A 24426-nucleotide genomic window follows, 5' to 3' on the forward strand; every position below is an offset into this window, starting at 1 on the left:
CTAGCAGAAGGTACAGAAACAGTTATGACCACACCTATAAGTACCTGCGGGATGGTGGTGGGATGGAGATGGGCCTTGGGTGCCTAGGCCTTGAGCTGTATAAGAGGACCCAATGTTTGTATTTAAACAGCACAAATGCACCAGGGCTACCATCAGAATCATTTATCTAGTATAGTTACTGAAATATCAATGATTTAAACATCACAAAAGAGCCCAAGAAATTGAAAGTTAGTGCCATGTGGTGTAAGTAAACTCACTGCCAGCCCCCCTCCTACACAGTGCCCATCCACTGGACCACCAGGGAGTGAGAGCCCCCCTCCCTGCCATGTATCAAGCAGGGAGGGGGGACAAAAAAATAATAAAATAAAATAAATAATAAAAAAAATAATAAAATAAAAATTAATTAAATAGTATAAGAAATAATAATAAAAAAGATTATTAAAATAATTTAAAAAAATAATAATAAAATTGCCCACCCCCCACCAAGGCTCTGCAACACACACACACACACACTGCATTCATACACACACACACTGCACTCATACATACACACTGCACTCATACACATACACACTGCATCCATACACACACATTGCATTCATACACACACACACAGCACTTACACACACACACTGCACTCATACACACACTGCATACATACACTGCATCCATGCACACACACACACTGCACTCCTACACACACACACTGCATTCATACACACACACTGCATTCATACACTCACACACTGCACTCATACACACGCACTGCACTCATACACACGCACTGCATTCATACACACGCACTGCATTCATACACACACACTGCACTCATACACACACATTGCACTCATACACACGCTGCACTCATACACACACTGCATTCATACACACACACTGCATTCATACACACACTGCACTCATACACACACAATGCACTCATACACACACACTGCATGCATACACACACTGCATTCATATACACACACACTGCATTCATACACACACACTGCATTCATACACACACTGCATTCATACACACACTGCACTCATATACACACACGCTGCACTCATACACACGCTGCACTCATACACACACACAGCATTCATTATATACACACACTGTAAATAAATATTCAATTAATATAATTTTTATAGGATTTAATTTTATTTAGAAATTTACCAGTAGCTGCTGCATTTCCCACCCTAGTCTTATACTCGAGTCAATAAGTTTTCCCAGTTTTTTGGGGTAAAATTAGGGGCCTCGGCTTAAATTCGGGTCGGCTTATTCTCGAGTATATACGGTATGTTAAGATGATCACAAATAGCACCTTATCATTATGGGTACTGAACAATCTGCCATTTCAATTGACACTTTGTAAATAAAAAAAAAATTTAAAAAAATGACTTATATTCTAATTTAAGTGGCTATTTAAAAGAATGTGCAGCAAATTGTCAGGTTTGTGGCAAAATCTGCATGCTGGATTACATAAAATCCCATAAAATTGCTAGAACTAAAAAAAAAAACAAAGCAGCAAAAATAAATATGTTAACGCACAAACGCAGTGCGAATGATTGGTATCTATGTTTTTAAAATGTAATAATGTGTGGTGCAAAGTGGGCGGAGTTTGATCACATATAAGGCTTAATAGCTCCAAAGCGAAACTGGCAAAAATTTTCATTTTTGCAGCACAAATCAGCACAAATGCAGTACAAACGAATATGGTATGTTTGTTTTTAAAATATAATAATGTGTGGTGCAAAGTAGGCGGAGTTTGATCATATATAATGTGTAATATTTCCAAAGCCAAAATGATCCCCGAAGAGAAGAATATGATTGGTCAATGATCACCAAGCCATAATAAGTAGCTTGATGCTATTAGATCGGATGGATCAGAATAGAAGGAAGAAGCAGTTTTTGTGAAAGTCTTTTTAGTCATAGTCTGAGAAATAAGCAAACCAGAGATTTTTGTTTTGTAACCTCACAATAATAGTAACAATAAAAATTGGCTTGAGTATCTGTTATGGTAATCTTACACTGTACACAGTGTGCATGGTAAAAATCCTTTATTGCTATAACATTGTGCATTTTATTTTAGTAAAAACATTGATGAATGAGCATTCACTCGCAGCAGCAAAATTGCAATGGTGTAAATTTAGTTTATTTTGAAAGATGAAAGATTGTATAACAATCTGATTATTAGTAACAAGTGCACCTACAGGAATGTAACTATTTAATTTACATTGCTGTTCTCTCATCCTCATCTGTAAGTAGCAGCTGAGAAGCTCCCTTTAATAACATGGAATTTATTTGATGACTGGCAAACTACAGTCCCCACACACAGTTCTAGTTTCAATGGAATGGGGGGGGTTAAGAGGAAAAAAAACCTTATTTGGCAGCTTCAGTGTTAGCTGTTCTAGTCTACTCCTGGCAGGAGTATTGTCCAAGGTGCTGAAATATATCCATTTTAAGCAGCGCCTTACTTGTGACTGAAGAATATCTGGGGTCATGTTGAGACTGATTAACCCTTTCACTTACCATCTTCTGGTGGAATTGCACCGGAGGCCTGCTGGTGGTGTGTGTTTTAGTGGAGAGAGAAGGTATAGTGATAAGTGTGTTGATCACCCCAATAAATATATACACCCCCATTTCACCACATCCAGCTCTGTGATTGTCCTTAGTCTGGTAAATGCATCCAGGAGAGGAAATAGTTAAAGAGGACGGGTGGGCAATACATTATGGTGTAGAGGAGATCGAGTAAATGATTGGAAGGGACTACAGGGGATCCCCGGAATTGTTAATAGGCACCCCTTTTTTTTTTACAAGGCACACTGTGTTTTGCACGGGTGCTCCCATGCTTTGCAGCTTTCTCTCTGCCTGCTTTCCCTCTCTCCCTCTCTGTGATGCCCATACTGATGAGCTGTGGTTGAAGAGGAAAAGAAGGAGGGAGGGAGGGAGAAAGAGAGCAGAGAGGGGGTGGAAGAGAGAGACACGCAGGCTTTGACGTTACCCGGCTGCAGCTAGCAAGCTCTGTCTCTCCCTCTCTCTCTCTCTCCACACGTAGAGCACAACGTGACCACACACAGGCTCTCTCTATCCTGCCAGGGCTGCATACACACATACACACACACACACATCTACACACACATACACACACAAGCCAGCCAGTTATCTGCACCATCCCACCTCAACCACCACCCAGTGCCCTGTGGGAAGAGCCAGAGAGAGCAGGTAGATAATGAGGCGAGCTCCACAGTAGGACCTCATCCATCCTGTGCATTATCCCCTGTGCACGACCTCATTCATCCTGTGCTTTATCTCCAGAGCAGGACCTCATACATCCTGTGAATTATCTCCAGACCAGGACCTCATCTTCTCAAGGCATTTTTTGCAGTGCAGGACCTGATCCATCGTTTGCATGAGCTCCGTGCCTGGACCACTTATACACTCTGTGTGCTAGCTCTAATCCAGGACTTCATTCGTCCTGTGCGCTAGCACCAAATCTGAGCCCACCCTGTGCAATAGATCCAAACCTGAGCACCTTCCATCTTTGGGCATTTGCTCCACTGCAGGACCTCACTAATCCAGTGTACTAGCGCCAAACATTGGACCCCTGCATCCCTGTGGACAAGCACCAAATCTGAACCCAATCCATCTTGTGCACTAGCACCAAACCTGGACCCAATCCACGCTGTGGACAAGCTCCAAACCTGGACCCAATACATCTTGTGCACTAACTCCAAATCTAAACCTTATCCACCTTAAGCCCTAGCTCAAAACTAGGACCTTGATCCAGCTTGTGCACTAGCTCCAAAACTCGACCATTCACCCTGAGCACTAGGACTTTGTCCACCTAGAGTAGCTGTGCCCCAGATCTACCAGGATAGCGGCAGTGTAAGGGACCCACGTAGTCTAGTCTCTGGATTCCGTCACTGCATCCTTTAAACCAAATGACAAGAATATTAATATATGCTGCAATCCCGACCCCTTCCTGCCAGGTTTAGCGCTGGTTGTTAGCTCAATTTGCATTTCCTGCAGCTGGGATTGGTCCTCTGCTCTCCTCAGATTCATTCATACTTTGAAGGGTCTTCTGCTGCCTGAGCCTTGGTCATCATGTATGTGGTTTGATGGCATCTGGTTGGATTGGAGGAGTAGGAGTAATCTCACACGCTAGTCCCTACTCCACACATATTATCTCTTACACACTACATTAGACTATAGTCTTCTTCAGCACAGCAGACACCCCTGCTTTGCTCCACTTACAAGCCTGGATGTGGGATTTTGCTTTGCAATGGCAACTAATGGGATGGAAGAAAGCAGATCTGGAGCGATTTGGCAGGGCTGCGATCAGGATGATCTCTTAATTGTCCTCCAGGGATAATCAAGTGTTACTATACTTTTTTATTAAAAACCTACAGAACAGGAACGTTCTTGACCAGGAGAGCCAGGAACCTCTGAGCATCATTTCTTCTGATTCTACGGGATATCCCCTTCTCACCAGAGGAAAAAGAAGAAACCATGCCTTTTTCTTGTTAAATAACAGCAATACTGCCTTCTATTGTCATTTTACACCTTAATCTGCCGGTTCTACTGTGTTCTACCCAGTGGTCACCAGCAATTTGGAATCTATATCAGGACCTCCGGGTAACTTGTAGGTCAGTGGTCTTTGGAAGGTCCTGTTGTGTCCCTGTGGATATGTCCATGTATGCGTGAAGATGGATTTAAGTTACGGCGTCTTGTGGCTATTGTCAGTTCTTCTGGAGGACATTTCTAGTCAAGGGGTATATGGTGAGTCATTAGTTATTACCTTTTTTTTCACCTTTAGATCACATCAGTTACTCACCTAACAATTTCCCTCTCCAACTGCATGACTGTGACCTTGTGTTATAATAGTGGGACTTGCTATGCTTAACAGGTGGACCTGATGTTCAAAAAGTGGACCTTGCCTTCAGCAATAGTAGGATCTGTTATAGTGTTCTATATGTGAGCCCTGTGTTTTATAATAGGTTACCTTTTTATTTCATAATAAGTGAACCTAGTGTTCTGTGATAAGTGGACATCGGTCTCGTTAGTGCATCCTAGTACTAGGTAGGTGTCACTTTGCTGAGAGCACGCTCTCCTTATGTTGAGAGGTTTTTGATGAGCTGTAGGAATTGGAAACATTTTTGAGTGTCACCCCATTCAAGTATTTAAACTTGGGTGGTACATTGCACTCTGCAGCAACTAATTAACTCACAGAGCAAATATGAACATGAATATATTAAATGTATTCTATATTAAATGTATTCTATATTAAATGTAATTTATACACACACACACACACACACACACACACACACACACACACACACACACACACACACACACACACACACACACACACACACACACACACACACACACACACACACATATCTATCTATCATGTTATAAGATACCATACAGCTCTACATACACATTATCTGAACGTTTTCATAGCATCCACACTGCAGGCTCTCCATGTATTGTACAAGACTGTACATTGTGCATCTGTATTTTTTTGTAATCATTTTTTTATATAGTTGACCTTAAAATTGAGATGTAAAAGCTAATGGCAATTAACAGCCATTCATAGGGACTCTCTCAAATAAAAATCCATTAGTCTAATCAGTGAGCATTCAAACTAGAGGATATGGCTGCACTATATAGATTGCATAGTGTGTGTGTGAATACTACACATAATACACACAATGTATGTACATCATATAAATGTATTTACTGACAGAGAGAGAGAGAGGGGAGAAGACTTTACAGTGAGTTTCCAGATCTACTACACCCATCTCAATTTTCATTGTGAAAGCAGTAAAAAAAGAATCTAAAATTAGTTATGTAATTGAAATTCACAACACTGCAATGGTACACCGGAATTCACATGATACATTGTAGCAAGTAACAGCTTGTTATGTGTCTCCCATGCACTGAGTACTACACTGAACTAACTGGAGGGTGCTTAGCATTCAATGCCTGCCCTGCTTGGTAGTACACCTGCTTGGTGTAATTAAGGTGTAATTAAGACCATGCCCCCTCTTGAAGTTACACAGCAGGAATTACTCTGGGCAAATTTCAGGGAGCTGTCTCCCATGATGGAGAAAGAATCACATACTTGTGGATGTGGTGGTATGTCAAGTATGCATGCCAGGAGCAGCATGATATAGCAAGCATTACTGGGAATAATTTATTGCAATTAACTGATGCATCATCTTCAGTGAGCTCAGATGGATAGCTTAGATGGATATTTAACCAAATATTTATCATCTTATGTTCAGGCAACTATTCACTGTCTACTATTCTATACAGAACATGGTAAATTAACAAAATGACAAAAATAGCGATTATCATTAATATAATAGTGAAAATTAATCCAAAAACACAAGCATACAAAAAAAAATCAAATCTAGTATATTTAGCAGTATAAAAAAGACTGCAAAGTGCAAGTTGACTAAAGTATCTTAAAATCACCTTGTAATGGTGTTTAGATGCAAGAATGATAATAAACAGTTCATCGAGTCAGTAGCAGTCATAGAAGGAGCCAGTGGGTGTGAATGACAAGGTCTCAGGCTAGAGTTTTCAATAGGGGGCGTGTCTGAGTCCCAACAGACCCCTTACTGTTCTCTCACTTGTAAATGAGCACAGAAGACTCTCTGTTCTCTGTAGGAAACACAATATGCTTGATCCATTTTATTTTAGACACCTAAACATTTACTTTCAGACCATGTGGAGGACACATAGAAGTTTTAAAGATTTTTCTCTAATTTGCTCTATAGGCATCCATTCTTAAAAAAAAAAAAAAAAAAAAAAAATACAAAAAGAAACAGAAGATTACGTTTTTAAGGCAGTTGCCTGCAAAATGAAGTATATTAGCCCAGAGATGATCAGATTTCATGCCTGGGTAATTGGGCCACCGTTGAGTGTTAATTCGCTTCCTAAATACAGATCGATGGGCATTAAATGAAAAACAAGATATCTTAGAATGAAATCACACTGCAAGCTCATAGGTAACACAACACCGTGCTCACTAAATAGTGTTCTATGTTTAGATGACAGCTGACTTGTAATATTCTGACCATATAGCTGATTTCAAAATCTCCAATTTAATCTGGTCGGTATTTTTATCCATCTCAGCCATTTAGCCTACGATTTGTCAGACAATTTTCAAGTCATTACACTTCACTGTTTCGTAAATAAACCTCCCGAGTATGGACCTACAAAAATCACTTTACATTCTGCAGTGATCAAATAAAAACAGTATATCAGGACCACTAAGCAATATGTGGCATGATTTCTGAGTCATTACACACACAATAAATCTAGGTCACCAAACATCACTGGCAGATGGTGTTGGAATTTACCAATGGGTCAAGTTTAATAGCTGAAAATAATTGTATGTGCCTCCAATACCCCCGTAGTGACCCTCTGACAATTGTATGCCTGGTTGTCAGCTACCATAAATGGTAGATAATTTATTTAAATCAAATATAAAAGTTGCAAGAAATTTGAGTTTTACATCTGATAAATACTCTTATTTTCTATATTGCATGTACTGGTTGGTACAATAAAACATATTTTATCAATAAACACTGACAAGACAGACAGGCAGAAAAACAATCAAGCAGGCAAAAAAAATAAATGTAATATACACACTATATTAATATAGGCCTGCGAATCTTGTGCAGTCTATAATGGGGATGTGTGGCGGACTTGTAGTGAACTATGTCACATTTAAGAGTATCTCATTAAACAACAATTTGTCGTGTCCTGATAACAAAGTGACGAGAGGAGGGGGAAAAACAGTTATTGATCTAATTTTTTTTGATTATTTTTACTTTTAACTTGGTTATTTTGGTCGAGTTGGAGATATATTTAAAAATGTCATTGATGTTATTTACACATCAGCTGTTTTGGGCAAATTTTTCCACTTTGAATTGTTTGTTCTGTATCTATTTTTTACGTATCTATCTATTTCATGTCATAAGCTGTCTGTCTGTCCTGTCTGGCCTGTCTGTCTGTCTGTCTATCTATCCTGTTTGATCTTTCTGTTTGTGTATCTATCTGTTTATAGATTCCTCCATCTATTCACAGCATGGGAAGTTAAAAAGGAAGCAGTTGCAGAGGAATATTCATGTATTACACACTGTTTTTATATTACATCCTCAGACATGTGTTTGAGAGGCTACCAGTGGAATTAATAGTGTATGAACAAACAGCTGGGATAAGGGAAGCTATCTTTACACTGTTTTTAACATGAAGGGAAATTGGTAATTGCCAATCTGGCACAGAGTCTTTAGTTACATGCTGAAATGTGCGGCCATGCATCTCATAATTCCCTTGAAATTTGATTTGTATTTGTCAATAAACAAAGACAGCGGTGAACACAGTTTTAAAATAGAATCAGTTTAATTTGGCAAATTGGTTTTCACATAGAAAATTTGCTTTATTCTTGTCTTTAGGCCTAGTCTTTATTTTTGTCGAAGTCAGAAACTTGATTATTTTGTATCGATTCAGCTATTATCAGTTTTCACATTATATTACATGTATTTCTAACTATACTCAGAGTACACTAGGCCTACCGTCACATGCATACTTTATTTATAAAAGGAACACTCCACTGGCCATTTTGAAAAAAATATATATTTAAATCACTGCTTAGCAGATGCATCCTCAATGAATACATACATGCATTTTCATGCATGTATTCACTGAGAGTATGTCTTAAAACAGTTTGTAAATGCTGCAGTTCTTAAGTGCCATGTGTGTGGTGCATGAGCAGCATACTGGACACTGGTCTGAGGTCTGAGGTATGCAGGAAGGGAGCTAGCAGAAGCAGGGAAATAAAAACCTTGACTGTTTGATTGACAACCATAGGAGTATTTCATGAATTATTTATAAAAGTGATGACTTCTAACAGAAATATGCACTTTCGTAAACTGTCATTATTATGGGGCACTCCTCACCCAACATATTCCGCAGTGCTTTGCAATATTATGTAGGGGAACATTTGACAATAAATGAGACAATTACAAAATGATACAGGAACAATAGGTAGATGAGGACTTTGCTCAAACGAGCTTATAGTCTTGAGGAGTGAAGTATAAAGACACAATAGTAAGATAATCAAGGTGATAGCCAACAAACAAGGTGGAAAAGTAGCAGGATTGGAGATGAGAGTGAACTGGGGCTCTTTAGGAGATAGTAGTGCAGGCATAAACAACCTTCGGCACTCCAGGTGTTTTGGACTACACCTTCCACGAGGATTTGCCAGCATTATGGGTGTAAGAGCATTATGGGGGATGTAGTCCACAACTGGAGTGCCGAAGGTTGCCTATCCCTGTAAGTGAGTACCTTGGGGAGGGTGGGGTGTGAGGTAGAGTGGGTGGGAATTTTTTTTTTTTTTTTTTCAGAAATGCTACCTCTGCTTAGCTGCAGTGCATGGTAGATGTGAGCTCTGGGAGTAAACTTATGAATGCTGATTGAGGCCCACATGGTAAGAAAATAATGTTTGGGGTTAGATAAAACAGCAATTATGGGTGGGGAGACATGTAGATATTGAGAAAGGACAATTAAAGAAACAACAGAGGAGAAAACAGTTGAGATTTAAAGATATGAGGGGATGGTAGAGATCAAATAGGTGAAATTCACAAATAGTGTACAATAAATTAACAAGACCATGAGTGCAAAAACTAATACTAACAAAAACATACAAGCAAGAGTTAAAGGTACAATAGTTATCAATTAACAAGACCACATCAGCTCATTGAAGTGGTCAGGGTGCAGTGCCCCTGTCCCCTTAACCCTGCAATGGTAATTATTGCAGTTATTGATAAAATGCATGAATTACCTTGCAGGTTAACTCCACCTCTAATGACTGTATACCAGACAGCCACTAAAGGCACTACCTGGTAGTCTCCTGACACTGGACAGCCTCACGCCTTGCATGAGGACATCCAGTATCAGAGAAAACCCCATAGGAAAGAATTGATTCAATGCTTTTCTATTGAGTAGTGCTAATACAATTGCAACGCTCACTGCGCGATTAGGACGCCCCCATGCCAGCTTACAGTGGAGGAGGAGCGGAAGCAGAGCCTGACCCAGTACCAAGAGACATTGGCACTGGAATAAGGTAACTGACAAAAGGGGTTTTAACCCTTTCAACGCTGTGGGGTGGGGGATCGCAAAAGAGGGGTGGCAGAGGTTACTATAGCGCTAGGAATACAACTTTGTATTCCTAGCACTATAGTTTCCCTTTATGCAGTCATACTATAGGTTAGGGAGGTAAATAGGAAAACAATTGAAAAGAAAAATATTAAAAAATAAGTGGTACAGGTATTTTTGAGTAGATCCTCCAGAAATGTTACCGCTGCTTAAGACTTTAGATGCAGTGCCTGGTTGCTGTGAGTCTTGGGACTAAATTTATGAAGGCCGTGTTGTGGCCCAGGCTCTTCTTAAGGTTTTAGCTGCAGTGGTAGCTGTGAGCTGTTAATTTTCTAAATGTGGACAGAGCACTGAATTTTGAAAAACTTCTGTTCATGAATCTCTGTTTGCATATAAATTATATCCAATTAACCGTTGTGAAACAAGAATTAAAATATTTTTTAGACACAATGTAGAAAAACTGTTAACCAATTACTATATTTAGTTATAATTAGGCAATGTTGCTACTGATCATATAGACAAGCTCGACAACAAATTGTCTTTGGGCTTATTCTCTAAAGTGGTTATGATGAAGAATTGGCCAGGAATTGGCCAGGAAAATACAGATAATTTCTATATTGCCAAACAGAAAAAATGCATTTGCTTCTGCTATTTTGACCTACAGTATCTTACTGCCTTGTCAATTCCCACAAACATATATTTGGTTAGCACTAGTTTGGCATTATGCCAGTCATCGTTTCATAGACCTCAGCTGGATTGTGGAAGTAGAACATACTATCTGCCTATACAGATGGTATAAAAACAATTGGATAAATACTTGCAAAAATATAATATCCATATAATTTTTAATTAATGGGGTGATAGCTGCTTGATCCAAGAAGAGATCTGACTGCCAATCTAAGGGTCAAGAAGGAATTTTCCTCATTTGTTGCAAAATTGTAAGACTCATGTCTTTTTAACTGCATAACTATGTAAGACTATGTCTTATCTAGTACACATCATTTTTTTGTAATTGCACCTAACCTGCAGTTTTAACACCTCATAGTCCAGTCTTAACCCCCCAATGCAAATTTTTCAACGGAGGGAGGCCACATCCCACATGAGGATAACAATGGATACACCAGTATTCGTTGACATAAAACAGTGCAATGAACAATGCATTTACTTTTTTATAAGCATATTTGATTAAAAAGGTCATGTGAGGCTGTGAGATAGCTCAGTTGGTAATTGCACTGACTTTGAGAAACCACTGTATTATAGTGTTTAGTCTGAAGCACTGGATAATGTTATGTTTGTATGTATCTATAAATAGTACTATTTTTATTATTATTCATCAAATGTTACATGTAAGTCCCTTGGACTTTAAGCTCATTTGATATGGACCTTTATTAATATTTGTTCCTGTATGACAACCTTGCCATGTTCACCAATACCACAGATCTGCGGAATAGGTTGGTGATTTTGAAATAATACTCGTCAATATTATCACAGTTTTCTTTACATCCTGTAAAAAGCCTTAGAATTCTAATTGCACATATAAAGATAGGAGAGGATCTATACATAAAAATGTATGATCAGCAAGTTACTGCTGTGCAGTTAAACATCTTTTAAATTGGTTAAAAAAAAAGCCAATGACCCAGGCAATATATTCGCTGTGGGCTAGATTACGTTTTATTGGATTGATAGTATAGTATAAATAGATACAGCTATACATAGATTTACAAAACCATATCGACTTGTCCCCAAAGGACTTTGTATAGGATTGTGTAAAACAATTATAGTTATTGTCCCAATAAAAAAAAAAAAGTAATCAAATCTGCAGAAACTTTCCTATAAACTGACTTGCTTTGATATTGTTAAAAGTTTTATTTCATGAGCAATACTTGGCCATGGAGCAACTTAATCACCTAGTGAGATCTGTTAATCTGGTGGGTAGCAAGTCTTTATGAACAAACCAGGGTATGAAACCAGTTATAGATATATAAAAAATTATAGTGAATCAAGTAATTATTTACCCCATTGACTTGACTGCAGTCTGGAATTAAAATGCGTTTTATTGGAGTTTGTACCAGTGGATTGGCACTGCAATTTGAAGATTCTGAATAGTTTTATTCTGACACGTTACGACAAGTTAATTAAAAAAATGTTTTGATGTTGCACAATTATTCATACTCCTAAATCCGCATCTTTCGTTAACAGATACGTTTATTTTCTAAACTGGGAATGTTTGGAGAATCAGGAAAGGAACTGCAATGTTTAGGCCAAAGTAACAGATTTGGGGAAACTGCATAACACAAGAGAAAAAAAAAATAATAATTACCATTTTTCATTGTGCACAATGTAGTTTGTGAATAGTTCTTATTTTTTTCTATGCCACACCATAGAATATTATGCTTAACCCAATAACCCATGAGTGCACAGCACTTGAAGCATGCTTGCATGCTGTCAGATAGCACATACCTGAAATGTACATACATACAAACATAAATTGCCTATCATCATGTCTCTGGACAACTGCCTTAAAATTCTTGTGCTGCACGCTCTTCAAAACCGTGGTTTGGAGATCGGCAGCAGTTAAAGAAACACCCCAAGCACTGTAACCATTACAGCTTGCTGTAGACAGGCGTGCCCAAAAGGTAGATCCCCAGATATGTTAGAACTACAACTTCCATGATGCTTTGGAAGCACTTAGAATGCCTTTTGAATGGTGAAGCATCACAGAAGCTGTAGTTTTCAAACATCTGGGGATCTACCTTTTAGGAACCCCTGCTGTAGAGCTTATGGTGCAAGAAAGGCTTGACACCCCTACCCTTTCTATGTAGTCAAATCATTTTAGAACCATTTTACTTCTTACTCGGATTCTGCCAGGTGCCACTACCCACCTTCAATACTGATAAAGAAGCACCAAAAGCTCTTTGTCTGAGCTAAGCACTGCACTGAATTCATTAGGTCATTAGCTGGGAGCAATCAGCTGATGCTCTCAGCCAATGATCTCGCCCTGCAATGCAAAGTTTAGCTTATAAGAGACAATAGAAGATGCTGAATAGGAAGTTCTGAATCTCCATCGTCAGTTGTTGGTGGAAAGGGGGAGCAGGTGCACAGCATAGCCCCGGTAGGAAGTCAAAGCATTCTAAAATGGTTTGACTCCCTACCGCCAGTGTGAACTATACAGTGAACTGTACTGTGAACTGTAGTGGTTATGGTACATGGAGTGTTTCATTAAAGCAGCCAAAACTTACACCAGAAAAAAGAAGGTAAAAGAAAGGTGAAACGTATACTTTGAGATAATTTCAGTAGAGTTATTTTAAGGTACAAACCAATAGAGTTAGGTTAGTTTGCTCAAATGGATAAGGTCTATATAACCCAGTGAAATCGTTTAATCATTTAAGCATTAGAAACATTGCATAAAACATTGACAGGGACACAACTTGGAAAGTTATTGTGTCAGGAAACAACCATGACCACTTTAGTAATTTGAAGTTCAGAGTTTCTGCTTGAAACACAACAGTGTTATTGCTAATTGTGTGCTGGGGGGTTGTTGCATATTTTATGTCAGTTGTCAGTGTGCCACTAATCATAAAAATCTTACTACTTGCAGGCAGGGCAACTGCAAGGGGAGACTAGCTTTCCCCTCCTTCCCCCTTCTACCCTGTGGGTGCTACCTCACACTTAAATTTGTTTTAATAATATGAAAAGATCACTCAAACCCTACATCCACTTCTCCCTACTCCCTCCACTCACTGGCCCAGAGCTTGCCGGCAAAACGTTCGGTCTATGTAGAAGCTTGTGATTGGACCACCCGAATGCTGGATGATGTTGGGAAACTTTGTGGAAGAGCAGTACCAAAAGCTTTGTCTACTGCTGGATTAAAGCAAGTAAAAATCCTTTTTGCCAATTTTAATGGGAGGAGGGTACACCTTACTATGGTGCCCTATAGGGCATTTGTATTTAAAAACATACAGGTTTGCTAAGGGTCGGTATACATGAATGCCTATATATGCTGGTCAAAACACGACAAAGCACTGGGCCAAAAGAGTACTTGCATTTCTGTAACAATATGATATATGGATGTTCTTGACTCAAAAGTTGCATCCAAGGTGGCAACAAAAACTGTCAAATAATTTCTATTTAAATAACTCACACATATATCGCCTTGAAGTATCCTGATTCCATTTTATAATTGAATTAAATTAACAAGATGTTCAGTATTACTTTATATCAAGTATTTTGCATCATGGCTTAAGCTTGTATTGTTAAACTATTATATTTAGAATATTCTGTAAAGTCTAGGGGCATAAACATAATTTACCATGTATTTATAATTGTATATTACAGTCTAATATGTTTAATTTGAGCTTCTGAGATCCTAATGGGTTTTAAAGATGATGATTTTTTTCCAATTCTCATTTATAAAATGTTCAGCTGCTCTTAGCTGTGCTATTTATTATGACTGTTCTAAGAAAAACCTGCATGATTTTTAGAATCTTTCAGTGCATTTTAAGATTTCAAGGCTATGAGTAGGAGCTTGTTGTAAATGAACACACCTTTACTATACCTCAGCAGGACTATGTTTCTTGTATTCTGAAGATAAACATTTCAAGCAAATTATCTTCCTCTTTATAAGGCTTCCTGGGCCAATCAGCTTTTACCAAAGGGGAGGGGTTAGAATGAAACTCTTATGACAAGCAGTTAAGATGGCTGTATCCAACTTATAGAAAGCTAATGAGATTTTTAATACAGTGGAACCATGGAACTCGAACGCTCCCTTACCCAAACAATTCGGTAGTCAAATTTGATTACAAAAAATGTTTTGGTCCCAAACAAAAACTCAGTACCTGGACAAATCACACAACATTAGCGTTGTTGGTACATCGTTGGAACTTCCTTGGTATGACACATTAGCCGCTAGTGCTAGCCAAAGCAAAGAGGCACCATTCTGTTTGCAAACAAAAATGTTTTAGCCATTTAAGGGGCAATCTAGGCACCATAACCAAACCAGCTTGTTATAATGGTTTACTACTCAGATTCCCCTGGCACCATGAAACAGTAATTAGTCATGACATTTTTAACTAGTAGCTGATCAAAGGATTATGGACAGTTTTCAATTGCTTTAAAACTTAATTTGGTCTTGGGACTGGGCCAGGCCCGGACTGGTGATCAGGCGACGGCCATGGGCTGAGACCATCAGGAAAGATCAAGAGATCTCCCCTGCCAGCCCATGCAGGGCAGCACCAGCCCCAAGATGGAGTTCTGTCCCATCATGGGTCGGAGGGGGGATTGGGCAGTGAGCCGGACACCCTCCATGCATGCCGAGCAGCTTCCTTTCCCCTCCTCTTGGGAGCACGAAATTATCAGAGCATTGACCTGGTAACCTGTGGCAACGCTTAAAAAAATGGTGCTTGTGAGAGGGAGAGAGACGTGGTCTGTACCCTGTGGAGGTACATACCAAATAACCTGCCGGCTGGACCACCAGGGATCTGTGTGCAGTGTGCCCCCTCTCACTGGATCACCAGATATCTGCATGCTCTCTCTCCCCCTGCAAGGTTATAAGGGGGAGTAAATGTGATTTTTATTTTTTATTTTTTTTGTTTAATTATAAAATAAAGAATTTAAACCCATATCTAACCACTATATACACCCACCTCACATACACACACAAACACACAACACACTACACTGCCTGCACTAACACCAAACACTACACACAGTCTGTACCCCTATATACACACTACACCTCCTGCACTTACACACACACAAACTCTTTACCCCTCTATAAATACTACACCCTCTGAACTTACACTCAAAAACACTCTATACCGCTCTATAAATACTACACCCTCTGCACTTACACACAAACACACAACACACAACACACACAATCTATATCCCGGTATGCACTTTACACCCCCTGCACTCACACAAACATGCTACAAACACTCTATACCCCTTATATACACACTATAGCCCCGGCACAAGCATACACACAGTAAACACACTAAATATCCCCTAAACAAACACTACACTCCCTGCACTTACATACTTTGTACCCCTATAAACACACAAATTACACCCCCTGCATGCACACTACACCACCCATGTGGTACTAATACACCTGCTCTACAGTCCCTATATGCATACACACACTAGAGCCCCTAGATACACTCACAAACACACAGTACAGCCCATACATGCACACACTACATCCCCCAGGCCCACACACTCCATAGGCCCTATAAACACACACACACATACTTTACAACCCAGATACACACACAGTACAGCTCCAAGCCACATGTAGTACACCACAAACAAACCCCTTAACACACATAGTACAACACAAATAGTCATTTGGTGGGTGGGGGACGAGTGCGTGTCAATGGTGATGACATTACATGCCCCCTTTCTGTCCCCGCCCCTCCAAGTGGGCTGCTCTGCTTTTAATTGCCCAGGCTAAATATTTGCCCCAGTCAGGCCCTGGTCTGGGCTGTTGTTGTATTTGCACTTTTGTTTTAGGATAAATAATCAAATTTATTGTTGAAAAATGCAAAGTTATGCACTTCGGCGTAAAGAATACACTAGCCATAATACCCTTAATGGAAGCGAATTAGGGATAACAACACATGAAAAGGACATGGGAATTGTTATAGACAACAAACTATGCAACAATGTGCAATGTTAATCAGCAGTGGCCAAGGCCAGTAAGGTATTGTCATGCATGAAAAAGGGCATTCATTCTCGGGACGAGAATATCATTTTGCCTCTTTATAAATCACTGGTAAGACCACATATTGAATATGCTCTGCAATTTTGGACACCTGTTCTAAAGACGGATTTTATGGCACTAGAAAAAGTGCAGAGGCGGGCTACAAAATTAATAAAAGGAATGGAAAATATCAGCTATGAAGAAAGGTTAACAAATTTAAATCTATTTAGTTTAGAAAAACGTCGCCTGAGAGGGGATATGATAACATTATACAAATATATTCGGGGCCAATACAAACCATTTTGTGGAAATCTATTCACAAACCGGACTTTATATAGGACACGAGGCCATGCGTTTAGACTGGAAGAAAGAAGATTTTGTCTAAGGCAAAGGAATGTTTTTTTACTGTAAGAACAATCAGGATGTGGAATTCTCTGCCTGAAGAAGTGGTTTTATCAGAGTCCATACAGATGTTCAAACAGCTACTAGATGCATACTTGCAAAAACAGAATATTCAATGATATAATCTTTCAATGTAGGGTAATAGTTGCTTGATCCAAGGATATATCTGACTGCCATTCTGGGGTCAAGAAGGCATTTTTTTCCTAGCTTGTTGCAAAATTGTGCTTCAAACTGGGGTTTTTTTGCCTTCTTTTGGATCAACACCAAAAAAACAAATGTGAGGAAGGCTGAACTTGATGGACACAAGTCTCTTTTCAGCTATGTAACTATGTAGTAATATGGTGAATTGTCTGGCATAGAATAATGGTAAATGTCAGTATGTCAGTTGGAGAACAAATATGAGATGTGTCTCTTTCAACATTATAGCTTTTCCAAAACACTTTCAGGGTTGTTCACCAAAATCACCAAACTCTCAATGCCGAAAGTCCATGTGAGCAACAATAATCTGGGACTGGCAGGGCATTCAGACTATAAACTGCACCAAGGTCTAGATTTAACAGAGCAGTTTCAGAATCACAACAATGTACACCAGATTTCAGTCTATTCAAGTGCTGTTCAAATGGCTGAAATCCTGAACCATAATATGTCAACAAATGCTCAAATATTGTGATAATTAGAATTGTAAATATAATGAACTGTATTAAATGTGTGTAATTCAGTTGAAATTAACTTGCAGATATATCATTTTGATGGTAAATCTGATGGGATAAATGGTTAACTCCACAGATTGGTCCAATTCATGCTAATAATTCATGCTAATAATTAAAATAGATTTGTTTATATTATATTTTATGTATACCATGCAATGCAGTGAGATGTGCTATTCAGTTTGAGATAACAGAATTGTAACTATATTTTCCATTAGTAAATATGAGAATTGCAAATTTAGTTGCATTGCAGCTATTTTAAATACCTTTTGTCAGTCCAGACTGATTTCAGTCCTTAGTGAATAGCCATATTTGTGTATACTGATTTGCTACAATCCAACCTTTGCTTAGTGCTAGTGAAAACATTTAAAAACTCTCAACAAAACAATTTGAAATACTGATTTTCAAGGACATGTTTATTAGTACATACGTACTGTATCAAAGGATCTAGTACTCTAAATGCAATTCAGCTTGATATTCTATTATATTCCTATTATAAGTTGGATGAACTATTTCAGTGTATTATGTGGAACAGGTAACAATACAAATATTAATGCTCCCACGTAATATTTTTAAGTCCATGTTTCTTAGATAAAAGGCTTCAATGTAAACAGAAGTTCATATTAAGTGACTATTTATTCTCTCCATTTTTTACGAGTCCTATTCATTCTTGGATTTCATGTTTGTTTATGCAGAGATATTTGGTGCTCATTCATCTGTGCAGAATATACTTGTAATATCCTTCAAATAAACATGCTGCAGATCTGTTTATAATGTAGTATTTGATTGCAAGGCAGGCATGAACGGGGGCCCATGGAAATAAAGGCCAGTTTAGGTAATCAAACTGTAGAGGACTATGTCCAGTATTCTAGAATACTCTAATAGTAGTGGATATATAGAAATGATAAAAGAAATCCTAACTGTACCTTAATAGGTCATATACACTTATGGGTAGTTTCACTATATTCAGGTCAACCTTAAACAAAAAACACAAATATACAGAACATAGTGTAACCTGTATACAGAGTGTAAATAAAAAAGAAGTGCGTAGATCACTAACTCACACTTTCAAGAGCTATCACACTAGCTCAGGTATATGCGCCTTAGGGTCCGTAGAGGCGACCCTCACCCTCCTTTAGGTCCAAGTTTTCTCCAGGTGCAGTGTCCTAGGTAATGGGTATAGGAGGGAACATATAGCGTAGTACAGTCTATGTATGTAGGAGGTATAGTACGAGGTAATGTTAATATACTCACAAACCCTGAGCCAATATATCGGCTCGCTTCATAAGGTGTATGTGGTTAAGGACCACATTCCTTCTTTGTAAAAGCAGGTAGAAATAAAAGCCGTAAGTGTGAAAAATATATATATGTAATTTATTATAAAAAATAGTATAACATGTAACTTTTAAAAATAGTATGTAGATAAAATAACACTAGTGGCTATAGTCCAAAAAGCAATTCTGTCTGCTCACTGTTCATCCAGGACGCGTTTCACCAAATTGGCTTCCTCAGCTGGAAAAATGTTCAGAAGACATTGTGGACTCCTTCCTGCTTATATACCTTTGTTAATTGTGGGCTTCAGGCTTGTATTTCGCGGGCAATCTCCATGGGAACGGAGATGCCCTGCGTTTCAAACCTCCTCTTCGTTTGGCTGCTTCCGGATATGATCACTTCCGGTTTCGGCTCCATTAGCACCATGCGTTCCATGGTGCGTTCCACAGTGCGTTCCACCGTGCGTTCCACTTGTATGGCCGTGTTAAAACTGTCCTGTGCCATATTAGTGGATATAGTCCTCGGAAAATTCATAAAGATGCATCAGAGGGAGCAGAAATTCATCTAGTATCGATACATTAGCTTATGTATCCCTAGTGATAGAGCAATATGTATATATATATATTTATAACATGTATGGCTCATAATTTCATCTATACTGCAGAGGCAGGGACAAAGAAAAAATGACAGGCAATAATCTAAGAATATAAAAATATATAAATTGAGCTGTATAGAAACCCTAGTGTTTTCCACACTAGGTAAAGACAAACTGGATATATGTAGAACCAAATAAATAAAAGTTCATAAAGAGTGGGTAGGAGCAACCCTATATATGGAAAAAACTCCAAGTGCAATAAATGAACCCCAGAACAATTAAGTCTAAAAAAGGAGATATAGTGGAGGCTTAACAATATATATATATATATATATATATATATATATATATATATATATATATATATATATATATATATACATATATAGGACTCATAAAATAAAAAAAGAGGCTTAGTAAAACAATCCCGTACGGTCTAAATTCAGATTTTGAAATGTGCCATTTTTTAACTGATTGATTTTATCTACTCCTCTTAGTATTTCTCTTTTATTTAGTAAGTGCATTGTGTATGGTACCTATTTGTTTTACTAAGCCTCTTTTTTTGATTTTATGAGTCCTATATATGTATATATATATATATATATATATATATATATATATATATATATTGTTAAGCCTCCACTATATCTCCTTTTTTAGACTTAATTGTTCTGGGGTTCATTTATTGCACTTGGAGTTTTTTCCATATATAGGGTTGCTCCTACCCACTCTTTATGAACTTTTATTTATTTGGTTCTACATATATCCAGTATGTCTTTACCTAGTGTGGAAAACACTAGGGTTTCTATACAGCTCAATTTATATATTTTTATATTCTTAGATTATTGCCTGTCATTTTTTCTTTGTCCCTGCCTCTGCAGTATAGATGAAATTATGAGCCATACATGTTATAAATATATATATATACATATTGCTCTATCACTAGGGATACATAAGCTAATGTATCGATACTAGATGAATTTCTGCTCCCTCTGATGCTTCTTTATGAATTTTCCGAGGACTATATCCACTAATATGGCACAGGACAGTTTTAACACGGCCATACAAGTGGAACGCACGGTGGAACGCACTGTGGAACGCACCGTGGAACGCATGGTGCTAATGGAGCCGAAACCGGAAGTGATCATACCCGGAAGCAGCCAAACGAAGAGGAGGCTTGAAACGCAGGGCATCTCCGTTCCCATGGAGATTGCCCGCGAAATACAAGCCTGAAGCCCACAATTAACAAAGGTATATAAGCAGGAAGGAGTCCACAATGTCTTCTGAACATTTTTCCAGCTGAGGAAGCCAATTTGGTGAAACGCGTCCTGGATGAACAGTGAGCAGACAGAATTGCTTTTTGGACTATAGCCACTAGTGTTATTTTATCTACATACTATTTTTAAAAGTTACATGTTATACTATTTTTTATAATAAATTACATATATATATTTTTCACACTTACGGCTTTTATTTCTACCTGCTTTTACAAAGAAGGAATGTGGTCCTTAACCACATACACCTTATGAAGCGAGCCGATATATTGGCTCAGGGTTTGTGAGTATATTAACATTACCTCGTACTATACCTCCTACATACATAGACTGTACTACGCTATATGTTCCCTCCTATACCCATTACCTAGGACACTGCACCTGGAGAAAACTTGGACCTAAAGGAGGGTGAGGGTCGCCTCTACGGACCCTAAGGCGCATATACCTGAGCTAGTGTGATAGCTCTTGAAAGTGTGAGTTAGTGATCTACGCACTTCTTTTTTATTTACACTCTGTATACAGGTTACACTATGTTCTGTATATTTGTGTTTTTTGTTTAAGGTTGACCTGAATATAGTGAAACTACCCATAAGTGTATATGACCTATTAAGGTACAGTTAGGATTTCTTTTATCATTTCTATATATCCACTACTATTAGAGCGCTACACCGGATATCCCTTCCATTTCCACTATCTTCGATAGAAAGATAAGCACGGTGGTATAGCAGCTCACGAAAATATATATCTTTGGAACTATCCAGATTGCAAACCTATACACATAAGCGCTTGTACTTCCTATTCTATTCTAGAATACTCGGCTAGACAGATTTCTAACTGTGTGTAACAGTAGACAATTTAGTCATCACTGGTCTTATTTCCAATGTTGGTGGTAAACACATTATTGGCTACAATTGCAGGAAAAATAAGGTACGCTATGAGGAAGGGGTTTTAAAAACAAAGAATTTTTTTAAAAAAGTAGATGCAAATAGCTACGTACTGTATAACAGTGGACACTACACCCCGTGGCTCAATAATATTCCCAAAGGGCAATTGCAACGGATACGAAGAAACTGCACAGATAAAAACATTTTTGAAGAACAAGCGAAAACTGTAATAAAGAAATTTTCCCAAAAAGAATACCCAAATGAACTATTACTCAAAGCCTATGAGGAGGTAAATAAATTAGATCAGGATGTTTTAATTCATAAAAATAGTAATAAAAAGAGTGGCGACAATACTCTTCAACCGCTAGTTTTAGATTTTAACAAAGACTCACAAAAACTCAAATGCATTGTAAATAAACACTGGCATCTACTAAGAAAGGATAAAGAATTAAATAATATCATTCCACAAAAACCGTTTATCACTTTTAGAGGGGCTACTAATCTAAAACAAATACTCACGTTCAATCACCCCAAAAGTGAAGTGCCAGAAACTTTTTTAAGTAATAATAAGAAAGGTTTTTATTCATGCGGGACATGTGTGGGCTGTAAATGTAGTGTAAATAGGACCCTTAAAGGAATTAATAAATTTAAAAGCAAACATTCTAAATACGAGTTTAATGTTAGGGATTTTATCACTTGTTTTAGCAAAAATATTATATATTTGCTGATTTGCCCCTGCGGATTGCAGTATGTAGGGAGAACGATCCGTCCGCTACACAAAAGGATTTACGAACATGTTAACAACATACGAAAGGGATTTGAGCTACATAGTGTGTCCGCACATTTCAAAAAATATCATAATAAAGATCCGAGTGGACTAACCTTTGTAGGGATACAAGAGGTTAAAAAATCCTGGCGAGGAGGTGACCATATACAGCACATAGGTAGAGAGGAAATGAAATGGGTCCATAAATTGGGAACCCTGGAACCAATGGGTCTTAACATTGAATTTGATCTTTTTAATTTTTTATAAAGGATTAATTTTTTATAAAAGGTTTTTTTATGATGTTTCTGAACTCTTGAATTACCTGTACTTCTTCTATCTACAATGGTTTTAATGTATTTTACTCTATTTAGTAGGATGTGGGACATTACAATATAGCTGCTACTACATCTGGTATGACATTTTCTATTTTATGGTATTTTATAATATTCTTGCATATTAAAATGTTTTTAATTTCCTATATAGGCAAGTGTGAAAGTGCTAGTATTAGCTTTTATATGTCTTCATTTTTTAACCTAAAAGTGCCGTTTAGGCGATATGCCCAAAACAATAAAGACTGGACGTTTTAATTATGGAGTCATCAGGTGACCCAGAACCAATAGACTTTCCTCTTAAGAAATCCACGCCCAGAAAGATCGTCATAAAACCGACAGGACAGCAGGATCCAACATGTGATCTGAGGAAGCCAATCTGGCGAAACACGTCATCACGCACGACGTCACCACGTGATCGCTCCGAAACCCGGAAGTATTGACTCGAGGTGATACTACCTATTAACCGGCGGATACAAACAGCACATATCGTGACCGCTGGACGAGGAGAATCATTTGGACTGGTGACTTAGAAGCTATTTTTATACATTTTATCACTTTGTGTGAATTACTTTTTAAATTCTTTTCAAATAAAGTGCTTCAGAAGGATTTGTCTGCTGTCCTGAATACTAAAGGTCTCTGAGTCCTGAGATAAGAGGACTTCTGCCATCATAGTTAGAGCAGACTTTTACTGCTCTACTTTTGTAAGTGTGAATATTTCCCCTTACATACACTTGGAGTTTTAAAGACATATTACCCTATGATCTCTGTCTTTTTTTGTTTGTTTTACATATTTGCATAGCCCTGAGGGGTGATCGACGCCAGTGGCGTTAAAATTGTGAGTGTGGATTTGCTACCCCATTTCTCTTCACGTGTTGCACATTGCACATGCACTTTTAACAATAATATTAAGTATTATTATTGTATTGTACACTATTAAGTTATTTAAAGTCATAGCGCACCTTATTTTTCCTGCAATTGTATAGTGGTGTTTTTCTGAGCTATTTTACACTTTAAGGTGCAGCTTTTTTAAGATTGTTTCACTTGGAATAAATAAATATTTGTACTCACTATCACTAAATATATAGCGCCTACTATTTGCCTGTAGATATTTCTTTTATACATTATTGGCTACAAAATATTCAGACAGATTTCTCACTGTGCATCATAGGATGTGTAGTCTACAGCAATGGTCAATTTAGCAAAAACTGGGGTCGTATCAAGTGTTGGTGGTAAAGATATCCCAGGATTCCTATCTTACCAGCTAGATTTTACGGAGAAATGCAATTAATACCAGCTTCTTCTAAT

General features: G+C 38.1%; 1 protein-coding gene across 2 annotated transcripts in view; it reads left to right on the forward strand.

Moving 5' to 3' along the window:
* The first annotated feature begins 3056 nt into the window (after nucleotides 1-3056).
* The window catches only part of MDGA2 (MAM domain containing glycosylphosphatidylinositol anchor 2), a 793609-nt gene continuing 772239 nt past the window's right edge, over nucleotides 3057-24426 (forward strand). For both annotated transcript variants that reach the window (XM_063440282.1, XM_063440283.1), the window contains exon 1: nucleotides 3057-4786. In XM_063440282.1, the coding sequence (XP_063296352.1) occupies nucleotides 4714-4786 (73 nt within the window). In that variant the 5' untranslated portion in view covers nucleotides 3057-4713. The remainder of the gene's footprint in view (nucleotides 4787-24426) is intronic.

The sequence above is a fragment of the Pelobates fuscus genome, chromosome 13 (assembly GCF_036172605.1).
Source record: "Pelobates fuscus isolate aPelFus1 chromosome 13, aPelFus1.pri, whole genome shotgun sequence".
In the NCBI taxonomy this organism is placed as follows: Eukaryota; Metazoa; Chordata; class Amphibia; order Anura; family Pelobatidae; genus Pelobates; species Pelobates fuscus.